Source organism: Lepisosteus oculatus, chromosome 7, assembly GCF_040954835.1.
Source record: "Lepisosteus oculatus isolate fLepOcu1 chromosome 7, fLepOcu1.hap2, whole genome shotgun sequence".
Classification (NCBI taxonomy): Eukaryota; Metazoa; Chordata; class Actinopteri; order Semionotiformes; family Lepisosteidae; genus Lepisosteus; species Lepisosteus oculatus.
The window spans coordinates 35,429,168-35,453,445 of NC_090702.1; the positions used below are offsets into that span (position 1 = coordinate 35,429,168).

General features: G+C 35.8%; 1 protein-coding gene across 2 annotated transcripts; it reads left to right on the top strand.

The window, feature by feature from the left end:
• Positions 1 to 224: 224 nt before the first annotated feature.
• On the top strand, positions 225 to 22,887 carry brd1a (bromodomain containing 1a). 2 transcript variants are annotated; one of them, XM_015352573.2, is made up of 13 exons: positions 228 to 790; positions 3,939 to 5,315; positions 6,311 to 6,467; positions 7,183 to 7,314; positions 8,679 to 8,807; positions 11,277 to 11,589; positions 13,430 to 13,687; positions 14,447 to 14,941; positions 15,309 to 15,435; positions 16,325 to 16,452; positions 17,139 to 17,248; positions 18,874 to 19,028; positions 21,504 to 22,887. In XM_015352573.2, exons 2-13 carry the CDS (start codon positions 3,955 to 3,957, stop codon positions 21,685 to 21,687), a joined length of 3,549 nt encoding a protein of 1,182 aa, XP_015208059.1. In that variant the 5' UTR covers positions 228 to 790; positions 3,939 to 3,954; the 3' UTR covers positions 21,688 to 22,887. The 2 variants fall into 2 exon arrangements, with proteins under 2 accessions (XP_015208060.1, XP_015208059.1); XM_015352574.2 differs by lacking the exons at positions 18,874 to 19,028; positions 21,504 to 22,887 and having other exon boundaries at positions 225 to 790; positions 17,096 to 17,232.
• The last annotated feature ends 1,391 nt before the right edge of the window (positions 22,888 to 24,278 follow it).

The following is a 24,278-nucleotide window of genomic DNA, read 5'->3' on the forward strand; positions in this document are numbered from 1 at the left end:
AAAGAGCTAGAAGGATATCTATTGTCAGTCAATGGAAATGAAATGCCTGCTATTACTGTTAAAGCATATAAATACATTGGTCAGTTCTAGCCCACTTCGGTATTACGCTTCAAGTACTGCATTCTGGTGAGATTTATTTTTTATAGAATGCATGAAGACGGAAAAAAAACGAACATCTGATTAATATGTAATACAGACTTCTCCAAATTTTCTTTCACTTAGTTTGTGGTTTTATATACAACGCTGAAAACAAGAGTGCACGACTCTACCAGCGACAGATACAAATGCGTTATTAAATTAACCAAGCGTTTTCGTTTTTAGAGAGCAGGATATATTAGTACTTGGTGTTTCCGATATTACTCATACTACCACTACTACTCCAGCGTCTTTTCGCATCGGAGATACACAAAGCAACTTCCTGACCCCACACAGACGTACAGTCTTGAGAGGCGTGACTGCGTCGTGCGTGGCGGGTGGGCCCTCCACTGGAACCGCATTGTTGTTGAGGAGAGAGGCTCGGGGCAGCTGCTGTTCGATATTAGAAAGCGGACACTTCGCTTCACGAATGGTCCTTTTTAGTAAGAACGGCGCGCTGAGGACAGAACTACGTTCCAATTCCGGACAGTTGTCGCGGAGCCCAGTCCGTATTCTTCAAACTAAGAGCTGGAATCTGTGCTCGAGCGGCGGCCGTTGGATGTGATTGTGCGGAATCACAGCCGCTCCGCAGGCCACATCGCCATTGCTTTCAGCTCCGCCGCTGTCTGGATAACAAAACCTTCGGACCAGCGAGGTATGGGCGTCTTACATTGTTACGCGTAGAAATCCGTCTTTCGCGGAGGTGAAATCCACCCTGGAAGGATGAGGATCGGTTTGCGTGTGGCCAAAAACGAACTTTTCGTGCGAGTACTTCGGTTTCTTGTTTTGTTGGACGCCATATTTGCGTTTTCTAGTTTTATTATTGTGGACTGTCCCAGCACCCCAGGCCGCTGGGAGGCTCCGCTGGAGCGTCTTGGTTTCAACAATAGCCTCAAACTGCACACCCAGTCAAAGCCAGCGTATGTGGTTCGTTGCGGGTGAGGTCCTAGCGGAGTCGGATTAAAATAGTTAACTCCAGGGTGTTGAATTCCCATTGATTCAAACAGGCCCGGGAAAGTGTTTGGTGCAGTGACGTCACAGGCCCGGGCAGTGTTCCAGTGCTACAATATTTCTTTTATACAAGTTCCTGATTTTGGCAGTTAGGTAACAAAGGAAGTTCGGTAAGCTAATTGCACCCATTGTAAGTATGCTTCTGTTGTGTTGAGAAACTTTTTTACTCTGTTTTTAAGATGTTGTCTTGACGACACAAATGGCGTGTGTGTGTCTTTTATGTGGTGTATAAATTGCACGTCTGAAAGGTGTCAAAATGCGATTAATGTTTCTCCATAATGGTGCAAATCCTAATGAATTACTTCTGGCAGCTCTTCACGTTACCGGGGTTTTTATAACAGAGCGTTAAAAATGTGGTTTTATTTTAGTAAAAAGTCTTGTGTGTGCAATTTCGAAAAGTACGTTTAATGATGATTGAAGTCCTATTTATTTAACCTGACTCATTTGTAATGAATGGTAGTCTTGTTTTGAAGGTAAAATGCTTTGGTTCGAAGGTTGGTTTCACCGTAGACGTATGTAGTTGTGATTTATTTTTAGGGGAAATGTCTGTCCCTCGAAAGGTTGCCGACTTAGCATTGTGTGAAGTAAAGCCTTTAACCCCTCTGCAACAGCCCCACTCTTCTGCAGACGTAGGGTTTTCACGAAATTCAGTTCTCCTTCCGTCAATAGATCCTGTTTACGCTGGTTTGGTGAAAGTAGGGAACGGATAAAGTTAAGTGCAAGTTTTGTTTTCTACGAAAATAATCAGAGAAAACAACCGAGACTGAAACCAAGAGCATAGTCTTGGGGGATGTTACAGCTGGAACGCAGTTTACGTTGTTTGGATGTATATAATTAAGGGTCCAGGTTTTAGATTAATCGATAGATCAAATGAGTTCAGTATAACGAAACTGGTATCTTATTAAGTGATCTAAAACCAGCAGACCATTGGAATATACAGTGCTTAAAGAATGTCTGGCGCAAGACCGTGTTCTGCGTCTATTTGCTTTTAACTGTATTTCCAGACAGTTTTGACTAAGTCATATCTCCTTAGGGAGATATCGACCTAATATCATTTCTGAGACATGTCCTCAGTCAGGGTTATCATTAGAAGAACAGTTTGTGACAATTGAATTTGTGAAACTGTGGTTTGAAAACAGAAGTAATTTTAAACACTAAGTGTAATTTGCGGTTGGTACATTGGAGTAACAAGCTGGAGCAATGGTCCGTGAAAATTTTAGTATTGGTTTACTTACATTGCTTAGTGTTGTTTTTTTCTTCATTTTTCCAGGTCAGTCAATTTCCAACAATTCTTTTTATCAGTATTTTAGTTGCAACCATAGGACGATCTTTATAATCTCTGTCCATTTAAGTTAAATGTTACAATATGCTACAATCATTCATTATTTTTGCCATTAAAAAGACGGTCTGAGAGACCCTCTTACATGCAGCTTGTTAAAATATAAGCTTAGTTGATGTAAAGATTTTTATGTTTTCCTGTTTAGATTATATTTTTTAAGACATCCGCTCTTCCAGTTTCAGTTGGATCTTATACCAGTTACAATTTAAGATTTTGTTTTAAAAAAGTTCAACTATTCATAGAGCAGATCAAGAATACACTGCTCAAAATAAGATAATTCTATGTAGGCAAACTCAGTGAAGTTAATACATTTAAGCATAAATCCTTGAAGTGTCAGTACTTTTTCTTCTGTCAGGTATTATGCAATGTGTATCTTGCCAAATATTTTCCAGAGGGGAAAAACAGCATAGATGCACAGGTTGTAGCATGTAAGGGTGTGTTGGTTTGTCTTTTAAGTGACATATCTGGCTGCCAAACATGACAAGAACCGGAAGATGTAATGGAAGGGACAGAATAGTTGGTAGTAATGCTCCTGCAGTTGTGCATGTGCCACAGATGTTGCTGAGGGTTCAGTGATATTCCATGCTATGGTATTAGAGAAATTTAAAGCCTTACGTTTGTAGATGTATTAAGAACAAGTTTTCTTGCCATGAATTTGCTTTACAGCACAGATAAATAAATGCTCTTTCAGTGGTGGTCCTGAGTTTTAGTTTTTGTATAACAAAAGCAGCAAGTTCTTTAATCTGAAGTCATAAAGTTTTTGTCCTTTAATTATTTTAGCTTGGTTCTCTTGTGTTAAGTAGTATATCTTCATTTCTAAATCTAGGCCTACACTTGTGTAATTTTAAGTGGTCACAGAGCAGTTTGTCTAAAGCGAAAATCAGTGGTGCACACTCCACTTTTTTTTTCAAATTTATTGACATGTTAATTTCTTTCTTAAAACAGTGCTCTTAACTTTGGATAAAGTGAAGCTTAAAATACATTTTTATTTTGTATAATTTAATTACTCTTTGTATCTTTATACTAAAAAACAGTACAGTGCAGAAAAACAGGATATTTAGCAGCTTTTATGCATTTTCTGATATTTTGTGGAACATGTTTAATATAGAAAGTTCTTATATTTAGAAAGTGCAGAAATTCTGTATCCATATTTAGGTATTTTCTTTTACAAAATGCTGCTAACAAATAGTAGATATTACTTATTTGAAGGTATTTGTAAAATTGTCAAAAATAGTTTTGAACATTATGAAACATTTGGCTTATCTTGTGGTAACTATTGTAACTACCTTATAAAAAATTCACATAGTATTAAATAGTATTTTTATGGATGTGGCCAGAATAAAGGGGGACCTCTGTGTCATAGAGGTTTGTTGGGTTTTGGGTCTTAAAGAAAATAAGAAACATGTAATAAAATCTGTTGTATGGAATCTAATTTGTGTCTTTTTTTTTAAAGATTTCCCCTTTTCAAAATGAGGAGGAAAGGGCGGCATCACCGCGTGTCTACAACAAGACAGTCCACTTCGCCCTGCAACATCAAGCATTCTCCTACGCGGGAAACGCTGACGTATGCTCAAGCACAGCGAATGGTGGAACTGGAGATTGAAGGTCGTGTGCACAGAATAAGTATTTTTGATGCCCTGGAGATTATATCAGAAGATGACCTCACCGCTCAGGAGCTAAGTGAATGTAATAGCAATAAAGAGAACAGTGAAAGACCACAAATACTGGTAAGATCAAAAAGACTTAAAAACAATCTAAAAAAGAAGAGTGCTGTTCTGGTGAATGCTCATGGGGTACAAGCATCAGGAAGCACTCTCCCGGAGCCCAAAATTCGCATTGTTGAGTATAATCCACCTCCAGCCCCTCGCAGACCCCCGTCATATTATAAATTTATTGAAAAATCACCAGAGGAACTAGATAAGGAGGTAGAGTACGATATGGATGAAGAAGACTATGCATGGTTAGAACTGGTGAATGAAAAGCGTAGAAACGAGGGGTTGAGTGTTGTGTCGCAGAATGTGTTTGAATTCCTCATGGATAGATTTGAGAAGGAGTCTTTCTTTGAGAGCCAGAACCAAGGTGATCCTCAGTCTCTCATTGATGAGGATGCTGTTTGCTGCATATGTATGGATGGTGAATGCCAGAACAGTAATGTCATTTTATTTTGTGACATGTGCAATCTAGCTGTTCACCAGGAGTGTTACGGAGTGCCATACATCCCTGAAGGGCAGTGGCTTTGTCGTCATTGCTTACAGTCTCCTTCCCAGCCTGTAGATTGTGTGCTATGCCCAAACAAGGGCGGTGCTTTCAAAAAGACTGACGATGATCGATGGGGACATGTTGTCTGTGCTCTATGGGTTCCTGAAGTTGGCTTTGCCAACACGGTTTTCATTGAGCCCATTGATGGTGTAAAGAACATTCCTCCAGCCAGGTGGAAATTGACTTGCTACCTCTGTAAGCAGAAAGGAGTCGGGGCTTGCATTCAGTGCCATAAAGCAAATTGTTACACAGCATTTCATGTAAGTTGTGCTCAAAAAGCTGGCCTTTACATGAAAATGGAGCCTGTTAAAGAAGTAACAGATACAGGAACAACATTTTCAGTGAAAAAAACTGCCTACTGTGATGCCCACACTCCTCCAGGCTGTGTTAGAAGACCTTTAACAATCTATGAAGAAACCAGTACAAAGAATGGACTTTGTCAGAAAGGAGAGAAGAAAACTGGAAGGACGAGATTGAAAGGCAGGCAAAAAAATAAAAAGAGTAAAAAAGCTCTAGTTGAACCTTTGGCAGCTGTTCCAGCAGTATCTGTGCCAAGTATTCCTCCTCAAAGGTAAGTTTATCAGAAGTTCTTATAGGTTCTTAAAGATTTAAAGATATTTCAAAAAGTGCAGTGATTACATAAATCTTACAGCTGTGCAAATCATTAAGTTTAGTTGAAATGCTTTCATATCATTACAATGCGCGCAGTCAGACTATTACCAGGTAGTACTGAGACCGAAGGTATGTAATAAAATTCCATGTTTCTTTATCTGTATATATGTAGCGTCATTATAATGGAACTCTTTTTCCCGAAAAATACTTAAGGTTGGTTATTTCTTAATGTTTGTTAATACTGAATACCAAAGGGCTGAAGGCTAAATCCCTATTGGAATCAAACTGACTTCTATATTGCATGCCTTATAGAGGCAGGGTTCATTTGTGTTAATTGGCAAGAAAAACATCAATTTTGTACCCACGAAGCTCTGACAAGTTAACGCTTTGTTGATATTGCAGATGCAATTAATTATAAGTATAACTTATAAATTAACTGGTTAGTTGTGCTAACAGTGAAATAAAAATTCCGATTGATAAGATTTCCTGCTCATCAGCATGTTGGATCTGAAGCCTGGATGAAGTATAATATAGACATGATCTTGCTGATAGATATCCAGGTTTAACTTCCATGTGCTTTGTGGTCCACTATAATTGTACTTTCCAACAGCTACTGAGAAGAGTGGCAGCAAGTGAGCTCTGTTCTTTTGTGTTCAGTTCCTTTATATTTTTTCAGTTTCAGAAAATGGAGAGCAAGGAAGAAAAATGATGACTTAGAAAATAATGCACTTGATCATCTGCATTGTCACTCCCAGGAAATGAAACAGGTCTTGTGCTTGTAGTGCTAAAGTAACATTTAAAAGACGTGCATATCCGTGAATCTTCTGTCAATACAAATGGGAAAGCTTTTGGCTATGCATGGCTGTAGATTGTTCTAAGCACTTCCAAAACATCTCGCAACAGTAACACATACATTTCTGTAATATACAACTACTTATCCTGCTTTGTTTTTAGGTTAAACAAAATTCTCAATCAAGTTGCTGTTCAGAGAAAAAAGATTTTTATTGAACGCATATTGAATTACTGGACCTTGAAGAGGCAGTCCAGAAATGGTGTTCCCCTACTACGACGTTTACAATCAAACCTGCAGTCACAGAGAAATATTCAGCAGGTAAGCTCAGAAATTACTTTTTATTTCAACCCTCTCAATGAGTTATGTGATTGTATTCAGTAAAATATAAAAAGCTTAGGTATAAAAATGTACTATGCTTAGAATGTTGTCCATTGTCCAATTATTATGAATAAAGAACTGATTAATTATGTGACATAATAGACCTCAGAAGCAGACTGTACTTAAGGGAGAGTTTAAAAGAACTCTGGTTAGTGTTATAGAATTTATTTTGATGAACCTTAAAAACATCACAGGGAGAGTTTTTGCTGATCTTGTGTATAACGGTTCTTATTCTGGATTACTTAATTTTAATATAAAATTGCACTATTTCAAGGTACTATTCAAGTTACAAGAGTAGGAACTATTCTTTATGTATATAGTGACTTATAGAATCATTTTTGTCTTAATTCTGAAATATTGTATTGTCTTTTGGGTATGCAGAAATGTTTACTGAAACAAATTATGCTGTGTAAAGATGTTTGATAATTTATTTTATTCTAATTGTGCAACATTGTTTTACATTTAAGCAAATCAGGTCAATTAAACAATTGGTAGTCTCTTTATACTGATATTTGCATATGTTAGCACATAAAGTTTGTTGTTCAGTACGTTTGAAAAGTGTTCGATAATGATTTTGATATGTCAAATGCTATTTGTTAAGTAAACTTTTTAATTTCTCAGTATAAAGTTTCCTTGTTATTGTTTTATTTCACAGAGAGAAAATGACGAAGAAAACCGTGTTTTGAAGGAACAATTAAAATACTGGCACAGGCTTCGTCATGACCTAGAGAGAGCTCGATTGTTGGTAGAATTGATTCGCAAGCGAGAAAAATTAAAAAGAGAAGAGGTATTTCAGAAATTAAACTGCACTTTTGGAGTATCTGTTTACTGTTCTCTAGTAGTGTTAACAAAATTGTGTATTTATTGTATCTATTTCTTTGCATTTACCAATTTAAAGATGCATTTTGGGAGGTAGAAGGAAAGTAGAACCAAAGAACACCAACAGCGCCTTGGCGAAATAACGTGACCCTTGTTGTTTTCACATTCACGTTGTTTTGTATAAAGTTTACAATCATGAAACTTTGAGTTAGTCCTAAATATTTGTTATATATAAAACTTACTTCACACATTCAGAGCTAGGAATATAAAAATGTAAATAGTTAAGTAATACGAAAGAAATGGGAAGGTTACTTATGATTGCATAAGTATTAAAACTCTTTGATGTAGCACACCTAAATTTAGGTGCAGAAAACTAGCTTAATAAGCCACATAAATAGTTGAGTTGCCTCTGTCTATGCATTAATAGTGGTTCCCATCATTTCAGAATAACAGTGCTTGTCTCTGTGAGGTTCCTTGGTCATGTAGTGCATTTCAAGACTCAACAGTTAAGCTTAAGGAGCTCTGTGGGGAAAAAGTAATTCAGAAAACCGATCGGGAGAGGGATACAAAAAAATCAAAAAAGACTTTGAATATCACTGTGAGCACAGTTTACTCAGTCATAGAGAAATGGAATGTGTATCATACCACCCGGACAATATACCATCAGATCAGACTATCCATCCAAAATAAGTAGTTGGGCAAGGAAGAAGCTGGTGAGTGGCGTTGTAGTGAGGCCACAAGTGACTAAGAGTGAGAAAGATCTATGGGGTGAGATAGGAGAAAATGTGCTCCATTCAACAATATCCCATATAGGTGGCCTTCACAGAGTGGAAAACCCATTTTGTATCTCGCTTGGAGTTTGCAACAAAGCACCAAGTAATCCACAATGCAGCTCCTACTTGACACCATCCCTGCAGTCAAACATGTTGGTGACTGCATCATGCCATGTGGAAGAATAGGCAAACATTATTTACTGTACCATATTTTATACTTAGATGTCTTCAGTTTAAGCATTTAGGTTTTGAATAAAATACATTTTAAAAAATGTGCATCATTTTGTAATTTAAAAAAATGAATACTGTAGGAAAGGGTCTGAATACTTGCAAAGCACTGTAAATGTTATAGTTGTTATGCTAGACTTAGTATTTGACAAGGCTTTTGCTGAACAATATGAATACCTCCAGTAGATACTTAACACAGTTGATCCATGTCTGTATTTTGTGGGAAGTTTAGTTTTTGTTACTTGTGGAGTTAAATGGGAAGTTCCTTCTGCAGTAGTTTACTGTTTTTATGTTAACTTTTGATTTCATGTACTGTTTTGTTGTTAAACAGGTTAAAGTGCAACAGGTTGCTATGGAGCTGCAACTGACGCCTTTTACAGTCCTCCTGCGTTCAGTTCTTGACCAGCTTCAGGAAAAGGATCCTGCTAAAATTTTTGCGCAGCCAGTAAGCCTTAAAGAGGTGTGTTGTTTACCTTTTATGTCATAGCTTAATTAAAAAATGATTTTTAAGTAGGTATAAACGGATCACATTACACATCACTTTACGAGACTTGAGATTCTTTTCACAGTTGAATTTTGTTCATGCTACCATATTTTGAGATAAGAAAAATGCTTTAAAGTATAAAACCGTAAAATTATTTTGATGGGATTAGTTTTCAAAATTAAATCTGAAAGGGGTCAACTTTAAAGGCTATGTTCTTTTACTCCTTAGTTAATAAAGTATATGAAACCATTTTATTGTCTGGTTTTATGCTCGGTGCTCCAGACTAAAAACATTTCTTTTTTAAAATGAAACATTTTGCCAAATTACCTTTTTTTTAGTTGCCAAATTACAGAATGAAAATAGTTCATATTAACATGAAAAAGACTTACTGTGTCCTCTGTTCTATGCCTGTAGGTCTGTCCTCCTCTTTTATTGCCTGATTCTTGCCCTCCTCTATTGTGCCTGACCTCTGATGGCTGATTGGCCTTTTGTTTTAAACTTTTAAACTATGTACTCTGTTAGAACATTAAAACTATATACAGTCACAAATGGAGTGTCTGCTCATCAGATTCTGAGCCAGTGTCTCTTGGCCAACCTGTATACTGAGACCTCCTCTTCCTCTTGTTTGAGCTGAGCCAGCACTACACACAGGGCTCTGGATCAAACTGCTCAAGTGAAGGGCCTTCTGAGCTGATCCTGATTAAATCCTCCAGTGTTGAGATATTAAGTGAATTGTGTGCTTTTGATTTTCTTCTGTTTTGTGCAGAAATGCCCCATTCACACTGTGCTGCTGATATGGCTAGCACAACCATGATCTGAACTAAATGCAAAACATTACTGAAAGCTGTACAGTAAGGCTCTTTTGTTAAGATGACCTCCCACAAACTATTGTAGGACATGTCTGCAAACTGGCCTTTGATGAGCAATCTCCACTGCCTTTGCAGCCCCACTTAGTGTTTGCGCTTTAAGTTTGTCTGCAATGCATCCAATAAACTCAAAACATGCAGTGTCGTAATCATATGTGTTTGATACATGTATTCTGTTCTTAATTTATTAGCAAGATTTGGGAGGCATATTTTGTGAACGGTAATTCCTCGCGTGTGATCATGTAGGCTGCATTAAATTTCATTTTCAGTTCTTTAGTCTTTCTCAGCTGTTTTTTTGACAGGCGTGAGACACAGCCCAGGCTCAAGGTGTCTGCCTTGGGGCACACTTCCCAATTACACAATCACGAGTATTTGTATGCTTCTGACTCTCCATGTTTTTTACCGCTTCTTTTGAAACGATTCGCCCCTTTGAAATTATTTGCAGTTTTCCCTACAACTCCCTGACCGGCTTTAGAACAAAAGTCGCAATACATCATTTGTTTAAAACGCTAGATTTTGACAGTTGTTCAGATGCATTGTCGTCCATGCTCGCATTAAGTTCGCTGGATAAATTGAGGATCCATTGCAGTGGTTGAAGATCCACCGGAAGATGCATCAAACTCTTTAAAAAGTCTGTAATTTTACGCTTCGTCATTGTTAGCGGATCAGCTAGCATGTGGAACGTTTGCAGTAGCCTGCGTTCTGGTGCCTAACATCTTAGCTTGCTGCCTTTTAACCAACAGTCACTGCTGTGTGCTGTGATGAAGGGATGGAAAGGCGTGCGCTCTAAAGATGGAATTAAGTAACACCTCATAACCTGATGAAATTTGACCACACATCGACAGAAAATAAAGTTTTGGTGTCTGTTGCTAATGGTGACTAGATTTTAATTTATTGCCTCATTTGCAGCCATTTCAGTCACAGTCTGGAGCCCTGATGCTGCAACTAAATTAATAACAAATGCATTTATAAATTGTTGCCTATTTCTTTGACCTTTTGCTAGATTTGCTCAGAAAAAGACTTAATGTTATGTACAATATATTTAAAATCACTGCAATCTAAACAAGTATAAGGTGATTGTAGTTTTTTAGTTTAGAAAAAATTAGTTTGCTTCACTGACAAACAACTAAGATTGGCCAAATGGGCTCCTGTTGTTTGCAGGCTTTCTTAGGGTTTAAATTAAACAGCTGCATAAAATTTACAACTGATAAGTGGGAGGAAGTAAATAAATATTTTACATTACTTACGAGTAGTGAATCCTCAATAAATGGAGAGTTTGTTTAAATGCTATTAATAAATTCAGTGTATACACTTATGATGCAAATGGTATGTTAGTTAAAACAAAAACAGTTACAGAACGGAGGAGGCTAATTGGTCCAAAAAGCTTGTCTGTCAATGTCATCAACTGGCTGGACAACCAGTTGCATGCTCACACAACCCTTTTGGTAGTCTCCTATTTTCACTTTTAAATTCACTTCCACTTAGTTTCCACTTTTATATTTGTTCTGTTTTTCATTTTTAATTTGCGATACATTTGTATGTAGCTTGTTGACTGTTTTCATTTACTGTTGCATTCCAGGTACCTGATTACTTGGACCATATTAAACACCCAATGGACTTCTCAACAATGAGAAAAAGAATTGAAGCTCAAGGATATAAAAACCTTGATGAATTTGAGGAGGATTTTAACCTTATCATTGAAAACTGCATGAAATACAATGCAAAGGACACAATATTTTACAGAGCAGCTGTACGTTTAAGAGACCAAGGAGGTTCTGTTCTGAGGCAAAGCCGTCGCGATGCTGATTGTATAGGGTTTGATTATGAAACAGGAATGCACTTGCCTGAACCACCAAAGATCGAACCACTACCACCATTTTCGTGGGAAGACGGTAATGTTTACTTATCTTTTTACTAATTTTAATGGTTGTTTGGTCTTTTTATGGTTTTCATATGTACTCATTTTAATAATTATAGCTCCTTACATTCATGTAGCGCTTTTTAGGATACTATACTCAAAAGTACTTTACAGGCGGTGGGGAACTCCTGTCACCCACCATCAATGAGCAGCACCCACCTAGAAGATGCAACAGCACTCACCACACATCAACTATCAGCAAGGAGGAGAACAGAGTAATACAGCCAATTGATATATGGGGATTATTAGGAGGCTTGGTAAAGGATGGGGGGGATTGGGTCAGGACAGCAGGGTTAACACCCCTAATCTTTTCGAGAACCAACTTTGGATTTTTAATGACCAAGGAGAGTCAGGACCTCAGTTTTCTGAAGGATGGCAACTTCTGCTCGCTATACTGGGGCATTAGGACCCACACAGGCCGTAGGATGAATGCTTTCTATTGGTCCCACTAACATCTTATCCAGTAGCAACCTTAGCTTTTCCTAGAAAGTCTCACATCCAGTCTTCATGGCCAGGTTCACACCTGCGTAACCTCTGTTAGTGTAACGGATGGTTTGTGTGGAAAAGTTTTTCTTGCAGCCTGTTCTATACAGTTTTTGTCCTAGAATGTTATGGTTACATTGATGCAAACAAACCTACACTTGGGTCTTATGGATTTGATCAAATATTTAATCAAATACACAAAATGTGGGAAAAAATGTCACAATCATAAGTTTTCAGTATGAAATTTGACATAATAAAAATGTCCTTAAGACAGTCCTGGCAGAATTGAAGTAGAAAAATGATTACCTTCATGAGAGTTCTGCCACTCTTTGCATAGCAGTTAACCAGCCTATGAAGGTTGGTCTGTTATGACGATGATATTGAGTTGGTCCCATAGATTTTCTTTTTTACTCATGTCAGGAGAACAGGCTAGCTACGGCAAGATCTTGACGTGTTGCTCTGTAATTTGTGCTAATGTACTTTCTTCTCTGTGAAATTTTGAAATTGCTCCCTATATAACACTTCTACCACTTGACTCAAACAAAGTAGTACTCGGCATGATGCTCAAGATGACCACTCCACACACAAAGTTTATTCTACCAGGTCTGTCAAGGGCAAAACAGCATTCATCTGTGAGTAAAGCACTCCACCACTCTCAGCCCCCTTGAAAGATGTTGATTTTGGCTGTTAGCTTTGCCCCCGACAGCTTCTAAGTAGTAGAGGTTTTTCATCCTGACAGCAGAACTGCAGTCTTTCTATTGATGCATGGGCTAATTCTTTCTGTAATTTCTTATGCTGTCCTGAGTGCAGTCTGAAAGCAATTGCATAGATGTGTCAGACATGCAATGGTCCTAGGATGTGGCCTTCTTCTTACTGGAACATGTCATGTCCTTTACACTGTTTCTCTGAACTGTTCTGGTTGTTGAAATAACACATCTTATTCTCCAGGCAACTTTTAAAAGACAGGACACATTCAGTTTTGCCAATAGCAACCTTCAGTTTTCCAGCACCATGTGGTTGAGTGGTGTGAACAGTTAGACTGTTTTTAAAACAGTGGATGAAAAGATTTTTAAACTGTGGTTGTTTAAATGGGTTCATAGCTCAAATGCCAATATTGATTTTAACATTGTTTTATCCCAGGGAGCAATATCGTTTTGGTATACTATCTGCCTGCTGAAATGTAAATAACATTTTCTTAGTGCTCAATTAGCTGTTGATATAAAATGTTATAATATATTTTCTTTATGCATCAATATAATTTATGCTTAATCACATGCGTGATAAAAGTGGGGAGCATCTTTGGTGAAATGTTTTTTTGCTTTGTTTCATAGTGGATCGGCTGCTAAATCCAGTAAACCGTGAGCACATGTCCCTAGAAGAACAGCTTAAGGAACTCCTTGAGAAACTCGACTTGACATGTGCTATGAAGTCAAGTGCATCTCGGAACAAACGAACCAAGTTATTAAAAAAGGAAATTGGTAACATTCGATATGAAATCAGCCTAAGGAGGACTCAGTCTGCTCAATTAGAACTGAGTAAATTATCTGTTGAAGAAATTCCATCTACAGGACAAAACACAGAAGAAGACGGTATGTATACATTTTCCAGTATTGCTAAAATTAGAAAAAATATGTACATTGCAAAAATCATAAGCTACGATTATAATGGTGCATGACGTCTGTTTATTTTAAAACCTCTTGATCTTTTGCCAAAACATTTTAAGAATCCCCTTGTAACTGGTGTTAGAATCTATATTTTTTTTCATAAAAAACGGTTGCAAATTATAAGTAACTTTTCAACTTGTGTGAATTTGTTTTTTAAGACTGTGCCAATAAGTGAACTTGCATTTATTTCCAGAAAAACAAATATGAAAAGAATGTAGTACTGGTATCTGTTGTTCTACTGAACTTTAGCTGTGAATTCTGCTTGACCTTAAAGTGGTGTGTTGCTTTCAAACACAAATGTGCATAAATCTTTCATTTAAATGACCTCATTGGACATTTAGACAATTTTAATGTGAAAATTGTTTGGGGGATTTCCAGTTGTTTTCCCAGTAATGGTTTGTAGCTCTTCTGAATATTATCTTGAGAAACTTACAAACCTTTTTTAGGAACTGATTCAAATTTATATGCTTGGACAACCTTACTTTCATTATGTAATTTAGACCGAAATATTATCAATATGGCAAATTGTTCAAGATTTTAACAATGGAATCAAGGAATTTATTTATATACATCCAATCAAGTTAAATGTTTGCTTGTGTACCAGAAAATACTTAACGGTTCATTGCTTATTATTCCATGTTACGACTTTTCATAATTTGCAGGTATTGTCATTTTGTTTTACAGGAGACAAGTCATTACCACCAAAGCTAGAACCATCTGACTCTTTGCCACCTCCTCTAAATTCCGACAGTAATTCAGAACCACCCACACTCAAACCAATTGAGCCTAGCCCTGAGAACAATAAATTGCATAAACGTGTTAAGTTTGACAATGAAATGTGTGGTATTTCTCCACCAAAGGACATATTAAATGGACATACTCCTGAACACTTGCTTGCAGAGAGTGATGTCAGTGTGGTGGCAACATCTACATTAGCAGAATCCTCAAGTGACGTCAACAGGCGAACATCCATACTTTTTCGAAAATCTAAAAGTGTAAGTCCGCAAAAACCTGGAAAAATCAGTGACGCACAGCCTAGTTCTCCACAGCTAGGAACCAAAACGTTTTTGTCTGTGGTTATTCCAAGATTGGAGACTCTTCTCCAGCCAAGGAAGAGGTCCAGAAGTGCATGTGGAGAAAGTGAAGAAGAAGAGTCACCTGTGAAGCGCTTTGATACAGGTAAACCTACTCAAAGTTCAATTTTTGCGTTCTAAGCAACTTATAAAAACCTAGTATCTAGACACCAAATAATGTTCAGAATTTATTAGCTGACAATCCCATCTTAGTTATTTGTTGAGATATTTATTTAGAGTTAATGTAAACTGTTAAATTGGTAAGATGTGTGATTCCATTTACAGCTTAGTTGTAACTATATTGGTGTCTCAAATTATTCAAACAACTTATGAATTTGTTGTAATTGTAATTGTGTAATAAAAAATGGTTTTCCTTTAGTTTTCTTGCCCACTTAAAACCATCTCCAGTGTTATTGTTGTCAGATTTTAGATACTTAAACACAACCTAAGAAAAAAGTGTTCTGTTTTTTTAGGGCTTTCAAATGGTTATGGGAATGAGGAACTCAAAGAACTCACTCCAGCCAGAAAACTTGAACCTCGGCGTAGATGTGCTTCCGAATCCAGCATATCTTCAAGTGGGAGTCTGTTATGCAATACAAGGTATTGTATTTCCTCATGTAGTTAGAAAGTTCTTCTAGAATGCTGTTGCTTGTTTTTCTCTTTCTCAATTTATACGTTGCTATTCCTAAGTGATGGTCTTATAAGATCATTTTTAACTAAATAGGTCTAATTAGAACAAATTGCCTGAAGAGTACCTACATTTACAGAAGGATTATTCCATGTGAAATATCTTAAGGAAACCTATTCAGGATTTGAATCCACAACTCTCCTATGGGACCCCAGGACCTAAACCGTTAGTCTGTGGTGCTGCTGCCCCAGGCAGTATACTCCTCATTATATGAAACTTTCTATTAAGGCATTGAAGGCCTTTCAAGGAAAAAATATCATTTTAATACTCTTTTGCTACTCACAATTTTAATCTTATGAGTTCTGATTAAGGCTTTAACAAGCATGTATAATTATTTGACCCAGAAGTTAAGGGGTACCAGTCCTGGTTTGTTCTAGCTGAGCTTGGAGTTGCGCAACTTAACTTAAGCCGTAATATAACGTACAATGGTTGTTACAATCAATGGACCGTTCTTGAAACTGTGCTAAAAAAAACCCTGAAAAGGTGAATCTATTTAAGTAACCTATAAAAGGCGTACATGTACAGCTATTTTACTGGTGTTTCATCTTGTTCCTCCTCTCAGTAAATGTGTTCAGGCTTCAGAATATGTATGGGTTGATAACTTTTAAAAATGCCATCTGAATCCTGCAAAAATATCCTGTTTGATTTGTTTTTTTAATTAGTAAACAATGATAAGAGCAATATTTCATGTTAATACAAATAATCAGGTTTACTCAAGTAATTAAAGTCTTAAGAATGTGTGGGAGTTTTTCTTTTAATGCAGAAAATTCAGACACTAAAATAAATTCTATTAATATCAAGTTTCAGCCTTCCCAAGTGTGGCAAAGGAAAACCTGCCCTTGTGCGGAGAAATACTATTGAAGACAAAAATGAGCTGATCGCTTGTATTGAAACTGGAAACTTTGCCAAAGCTGCAAGAATTGCAGCGGGTAGGTTAAATATTTGCTTTCAGATTTTTGCCCAAAACCTTTGATCAGATTGCATCATTGGTAAGGAATCTTCAAAAAAAACTTTGGTTTAAAAGTTTGATGGTACAATTTTTTTAAGTATCGTTTGCTTTCGTATCATTTGATAGATATTCATGTTGTTTCTATTTTTTTCCTCTGGGAGTTTTATCATTTGAAATCAACAAATTTAGTGTTTTGCAGTGTCTAGGGAAGAAATGAATTTATTCTGTACATGTTGTTTTTTCAGGTTGACATTATGCTGTTAATTCATCATAGTAATATTCTTGACTGTTTACACTGATATTATTAAAGATGTTCCTTACATTATATTACCAAGGTGCCAGTTGATATTGCAGGACCTGAAATGACTTGAAGGCAACATTTGCTCACCCATGACAAAGTATGGACTGTAAAATGAACACTGATTGCATTGAACATGGATGTTTTTTGGAAAATAGTGTTGCTACATTGATAGTCATTTGGTTTATAGGTTATTAGTTTTGACATTTTCTGTGCATCAAGCAAAGTGTTGTGAATCACTGAGGTTTCTACTTGTGTAAATGAAGTGTTATTACTGTTCTGTCTTTATAAGCATAGCTTGGAAGAACTTTGCTCTGTATTTCAGTGAACTCCTCATAATTTGATTATCGTTATTCCTGCTCTCATAGAAGTTGGCAACAGCAATATATGGATGCCTGCTAATGCTGCATCAGTTGTTCTGGAGCCATTAAAACTAGTTTGGGCAAAGTGTAGTGGATATCCATCGTATCCTGCCCTGGTAAGTTAACTTGCATTTTTCTACTTTCTGTTAAGAATATATTTTATTGCTACTACTGTAGATATGAATTAAAGCTTTATTATATATGCAAGGTCCATATAGTCATGTTTTTCTTTTTTTAGTCTGTGTAACTTAACTCTCATTGTATGATATTGAATGAAGTCTTTATCTTTTAGGTTTTTATACTTACTGTTAATTGGATAAAATAAAATGTATCAAATTTAGATTCACTTGTTTTACTTTTAGAGTGAATCTAAATCTAACTTGAGATTCGGTAGTTCTATAACTACCATTAATTACAGCATTTAATAATTTAGTGTTTTAGCATAATAGCAAGAATTTGTATATATGCATAGCCATTACTAAAGATAATGAGCTAGATGTTTTAATTCTAAAATATTGTTGACAAAATGCCCAATGTATTCATTGGTCTTTTTCTAAGGAGTTCTTTTTCTGCATGCTAGTAGTAGCTTTTAATAGCCATTTAACAATGGTAAATTCAAGACACCTCTTGGACAAGGGTACTGTGATTTCTATTTTTTTAAACGAGGCTACAAAATAGAGCATAATTGTTTTAGCTAATCATCAGGAGTACTGCACTGAAGGCTGTAGTCAAGGGGAAAATACTGAGATCTGTTTCTTAATTATAGTATTTGCTTTTGAAATCCAATACCAAACAATCTGCTATTATATTTTAATTCTGATATGCTTTGAAAATGAACTTTTGAAAATTGTTGAAAATGTATACTAGAATCAATAAGGGCTGTTTTTGGTCACAATTTGATTGAAGGTGAACTACACGACTAAATGAACATTTATGTCAGGTTCATGTGTTAATCAAAATCTTGTGATCACGGAAAGGTATGCCTTTATTACTGTTCAGTGACAGTTATAATAAGGTGCCTTGCCAAATTCACACGTTTTGAATAATGCCACAAGGATATGTTTAAAATGAAGAACTCTTCCCAAAACATAATGCATTAGTGCTGTCCTACCATGTCTTTCAACAAGCGTTTGGTAACTTTAAAACATTACAGCATATTTTATGTAATTTGGAAAAGTAAGTCGCAAAAATAGCTTAATGGAAAACATCAAAAGAATTTAGGCCTTTATTGAAGTTGTTTATTCCAAGTATTTATATAGGGCGAGAAACCTTATAATTGGCAAATACCAGCCTTCTGTGTTGCCTCATACCTTGTATAGTGGTCACAATAGTTATTGATATGGTAATAATTGGAGCTTCAATGGTGGCAGCTTATTTCCATTGTAGCCACACAGTAACATTAGTTCACAGTCCGTGGTAAAATAGTGTTTTGTAAGAGCTTTTCTCTAACTGTTAACAAGGAAGCTTAAACATTTTATTTTCTTTTTAAACTGAAATCACTGTAGCCTATAAGCAACCTATGATCAGTGTATTTTAATATTAGGTCTTTTTTGATCTCCTGTGTATCTAGCTGTTTTAGTGGTGCCCAGATGTTAAACCTATGACTTCATAGTGTAGGGGTTTACAGTGAAGCAAAATTGCCTTCTTTTGGTACACCTTATTAGTAGTAAATGTGCATCAATTGAGAATCATGTATATTGCAGAGATATATATGTGTACATCTTTCTTCTTTCTGTTATAGATAATAGACCCCAAAATGCCAAGAGTTGGTTGTCATCATAATGGGGTATCAATACCAATACCACCTATGGATGTCCTTAAAATAGGCGAACAAATGCAGTTTAAGTCTGGAGAGAAACTTTTTCTTGTTCTCTTTTTTGACAACAAAAGGAGCTGGTAAGAAACATTGTCTTTCTGTAGTGTAGTTATTTTAATATGTATGTATATCTAAGTATTCCATAAGAACATTTCTTTAATTCACTTACACTTATAATTATACACGTTAAATTAAATGTTTGTCCAGTTCACATACATTCTTTACAAAATGGGGTTTTCTTAAAACTGTTTTGATGGTAGATTAATATAATCCTGTACTGCAAAATAAATGCTGACTTTCTCTTTTGTCAATGTCAGCTGTGAGCAAGTTTCCAAAATATGTATGTAGCTTTCAAATAAGAATGATGCTGATTTATCTAAAATACAAAATATTAACAGAGTCGGTGTAAGTAATCTGGATATGAAACTTATTCTGACCTTAAATTCACACAAGCTCTAAACGAGGTTTGATTTACAAAAAGTGGTGGAGGTGTACAATGGTGAGTTAAATTTGTGAATTATGCACCAATTATGCATCGCAGGTGGGGAGGACTTATTATTCATCATAGTCCCCTAATACATCTACCTAATTTTGCCTCCGTATTACGAGGTTATGGACTCCCTGGTAAAAAAGTGGTTGGTCCTTCAGCCTGCACCTCCACTTGAACCTTGTTGTCATCACCAGAGTTCCAACCTTCAAGATCCTCTCATTTGGCCAAACAGATGACTATATAGTGGTGTGAAATTGAGACTGTAAGTTAAGTGGGGTAGCATTTCAAAAACTGAGTTCCACAGTACCCTGTAGCCCTCACTTTTTATGGATGTGCATTGATCTTGTTGCAATATGTCAGCCCTTTTGAGTGCTCTCCAGCCATTCATTCATATTGCTGAGCTTCAGTGTCATCTGCAGAAGTGTAGTGTATGTTGCTTTTGTTACTGTTTCAAGGTGGTGATGGCAACAGAACTGCTCTCTGCTTTGTATTGTTGGAGAAGATGGCATATTCACAGATGTCTGTGATCCTGCTACATTGCACTCACTGTATTTATGCAGCATAATGGTGTGTGCCCACAAATTTTGCGAGGGCTACAGTACTAAAATGAGCTTGGTTTTGAACTGTTACCTTACCCACCTTAGAGTCCAGGTGCAGTATTTGTAAGTCCTTTACTGTTTGTCTACTTAAAGTAATTCATTTGTTTTGATATCCCTGAGTGCTCTACTTAATTTAGTAGAGAACTCAGAAGCTGCTCTAAGCTGCTAAAGTACCACAGAAATTGACTCCAGGCACTCAGATTGTATTGTTTCAAGCTTAAAACTGAGAAGAAGAAGATTATCTCTGAATCGAAGATAAATATATTTTTTTAGCTGAAAAAAACATTAAATACTGACCCGACAGAAAGATTACCAGACATCACAGTAACTAGGATCATCTCATAATCAAAATTTTCCCCAATATTGAAACCTAAAAGTGCAAAATTATTTCTGTGCGCCTTATCTTTGTAATTTGTAGCGTCTAAGTCACATATTAAGTAATGTACTTGAAATAATATTCCAGGATTCTACATCTTGAAAAAGAATTCTACAAAAACAGAAACATTTGAATGTGCTGTTTTGTGTCTTCATAAATGCAGGAGCCGTAGGTTTTGGCAGCATGTAAAATGAGTACTGTTCATCTGTTTGTTAAACTGGAAGATATTTAGTTTTGAAAAAGAATTTTTGGAAACAGTAGAATAAACTGCTTCATATAAGATCACACAAATAATTGACAGTATGCTGTTCTAATTTACTCCATCAAGAACAGCATCATTTCCCTTTTTTTAATGAGAATAACATAACTTTTCCAAATGTATCACAATGGGTAGAGTTTTTTCATGTATAGTACATTTTTACAAAGCATACAGTAATACATTTTTATATCAAATATATCATATTGAAGGATGTGATCATAGGTTAAGATTATATATGATAATTTGGGAAAATACAGTTTATATAAATGAAAATTTATTATTCTTATTTCAGGAAAGATAATAGTCTTGTTTGAACACACATTTATGTTCATGCATCTATGTGTACATGACCATATCTCACAAAAGTGGATGATAATCTCTGATTTTACTAAGGACGTGGCTAGTGGTTGGAACTTCAGTGACAAGGAGGGTAAAATAGATTAGGAAAGACACTGGGGGCCAACATTTTATAAATGAGGGCATCCATAATCTTGTGAAAGTGTCATAACTGTCTTCGTCTGCAAGGGGCCTATGCCAGTCATTTTCCTCAGGTTGGAGTATATTGGTGAATAACATTTCCTCTGACCCTCAAACAAAATAGCTGTGTATCTGAGTTCTTTTTCACATTAGCTTTAGCTTTCCAGTTGATTTCAAATTCATTTCATAACTGGTTTTGGAGCTGGCCATTTCTCTATAAAAGGGGGAAAATCAAAATGGCCAGCTTTGACAAGGTTTCTAAATGTGTCAAAACGTCATTCTACTGTGTTGTTCCAGTGAGAAATTACTGTACCTTGAAATAGTAGTTCTTAACTAATAATTTAATTTTACCAGGCAATGGCTTCCTAAATCAAAAATGGTCCCTCTTGGAATTGACAAGACCATCGACAAGATCAAAATGATGGAGGGCCGAACCTCAAGTATTCGAAAAGCTGTAAGGACTGCCTTTGATCGAGCTATGAATCATCTGAGTAGAGTGCAGGGGGAACCAGTTAGTGATTTTAGTGATGTCGATTAAAGTGGTGCTAACCTAACATTAAACCTGCCTCATTTGGTCTTCTGCTTTATTGAGCTGAATGCTGTTTACTTGACGAATGTGCTAGAGTATATACTGGTATTTCTCGATTATTGTATTCAATAACTGCTCTGTCATGAGTAGTTGATTCAGATACTCACTGCTATACACAATGGTAACATTTCCCATCACTCTGTAGCAAAAAGCTTTTTGCTTGATTTCTGGATATTATATATTTAAAAGTGTAAATATGTATATTGCTTGAAGCTTTAACTTATTATGTAGATTTTTTAAATGGTACAGTACCTTGCTTTTCTTAATATTTATAACTTCACATATTGTACAGTAGCACTATTATGTGGTCTTTACTGGTGCTATATATGTTGTAAACCCCTAGTTTATAAGTTAAGGACTGAAATAGGGCTATAACACAGTGTGATTTCAGTAACTTGTTTTAATCTTCTGTTTTAAGTTATTGAAGTTTATCTACATAAGCTTCCCCACATAGCATTAATGTTTTTTTATATATAAAGTAGAATGTTTTTTATGAGAATTTTAGTATTTTTTGTTGTGTACATATTTATACAAATCTATATATCTGTAAAATTCACATGCTTAACTGGGAAAGCTTTAGTAGATATGGAAACCTGAAGTGCATCGTTTTCATGACACCAAAAAGTTTGCTGCCCAGATTTTTTTTTACTGATATGCTTTCTGTAAAGTATTTCATAAACTGTTTTGCTTCCTTTTTTATACAACTTGTTTTATTTGTGTGTGCGCTACTGGGACCTGTATTTTAGAGTTTGGGGTGTGCCTGATGGTTTTATTTATTGTAAAAGTATATGCATTACTTTATATGAAAACTGAGCAATTGGAAGTGTTAAAATGTTTTAGGCACATTATGAGGTAGTTTAGGTGAAATGTTGGGATTTTCATGTATGCATCACTGTGTTAATAAGATTTTCATATCCAGTGGTTTTTGACAGTTGATCTGTAGAATTTGTGATATGTGTTCATTTATTAGGAAACTGGGTAGCGATAGACCTTTGGAATACATTTTGTATGGTATATGTTATGTACATAGAATTAGTATCATATTTTTATTCTGGGGACAAAAAAGCATTAGGTAAAGATGTTATGGGAGGGTTTCCAGTACTGCATTTTTTTACTTTAAAAATAAAAACTGATTTGATTCACTTTTAATGCAGTCTTTTTTCTATTTCTGGTGTTTTTTATTTTCTGTATGATGTTCTGTGTATTTTCTAATATAAACCCATACTTTGAAGTGGTAAAATTACAAGACTAGGTAAGGCTTTTGTTCCAATTTATTCTTAAAACTTAATATTCTGAAGAGGTGACTGTCCAAAGTCATATAGCGTGTTCAGGTGGAAAAAAAGTGTTCTACATTAATAATTACTAGGCTGACACATTCATTCAAAGCTGCATACATTTGTCTCCATGTTTTGTACTTGTTTATTCAGCTGGACATTTTACTGAAGTAATCTGAGTGAAGGCACAACAGTTATGCCCCATCTGGAATGTTGAATCTATGAGTCTTGAAGGTCTCATAGCCCTATGCACTTCTTCACATTGTTGTTTTATAGCTTAGAATCCAAACATTACAGAGAGCTCTCTGCCTTTGTATGTTTTTTTTTATTTGCGATTACTCTTATCTTACTTTTGACATTGATCTCTCAACATTTTCCTTTTTTAAGTGCAGAAAATGTTTACTGCATGTAGCTATCTCAGCAGAGTCAAAGATTAAAATGATCTGGTTCTGTGATTTCGGCGATATCAAATGCAACCCCCAGATGGCACTATTATACTGCACACTTAATTGAGCTCGTTGGTATAACTATAGCAAAACAGATGTTAATGGGTGAATTCTTGTGTAAATATACATTATTTGGTGCAGTTACTTCTAAAACAATAGTTAATTGTGTGTACAATTGTAAAAATGGAAAGTGAGTACTGACAACAATAGCTGACTGGTTTAGACTTGGACAATGTATTTAATTGCACTTTTTCCTATTGATTGACAACATTCCATAATGTCAAAGGGAAAAAAAATAATTGATTATTTTACCTGCAATACAATCATATTATCTAGCAATCTAATCATCTATTCCCAAATTACTGAACAATACTGTCAGTTTTTTTTTAATTATCCATTTAAAATTGTCCAATTGAGACTTAATGTTTTTGCTCCAGACAGTTTTCGACCAAATGGGTTAAGCAATGGGTTGGTGCCCCATCCAGGATATATTGATCCTTGCAACTATTCTCTGCCTGTTTAGGCCCATGTCAATTCTATATTTGACTGTAGTTATTGAAAATGCTAGGATCAATTAAAGATAATTCTAGTTTTGATCACAAAATTCATAGTAGTAGGCTATAATTACAAGCATTGCTAATACAGAAACCTAAAACTTCAAAACAAACTAAAATAAACAGGTCAGCTGGTTACATTTGCATTAAAAAGTCAAGGATGTAACAAGTATTGAAACTGGAAAAAATGACTTAAATTTAAAATATTTATTTTCAAAGCCATTTCAGTGACTGTTATAGTAATAAGTGCACCTAAGTCACATTTT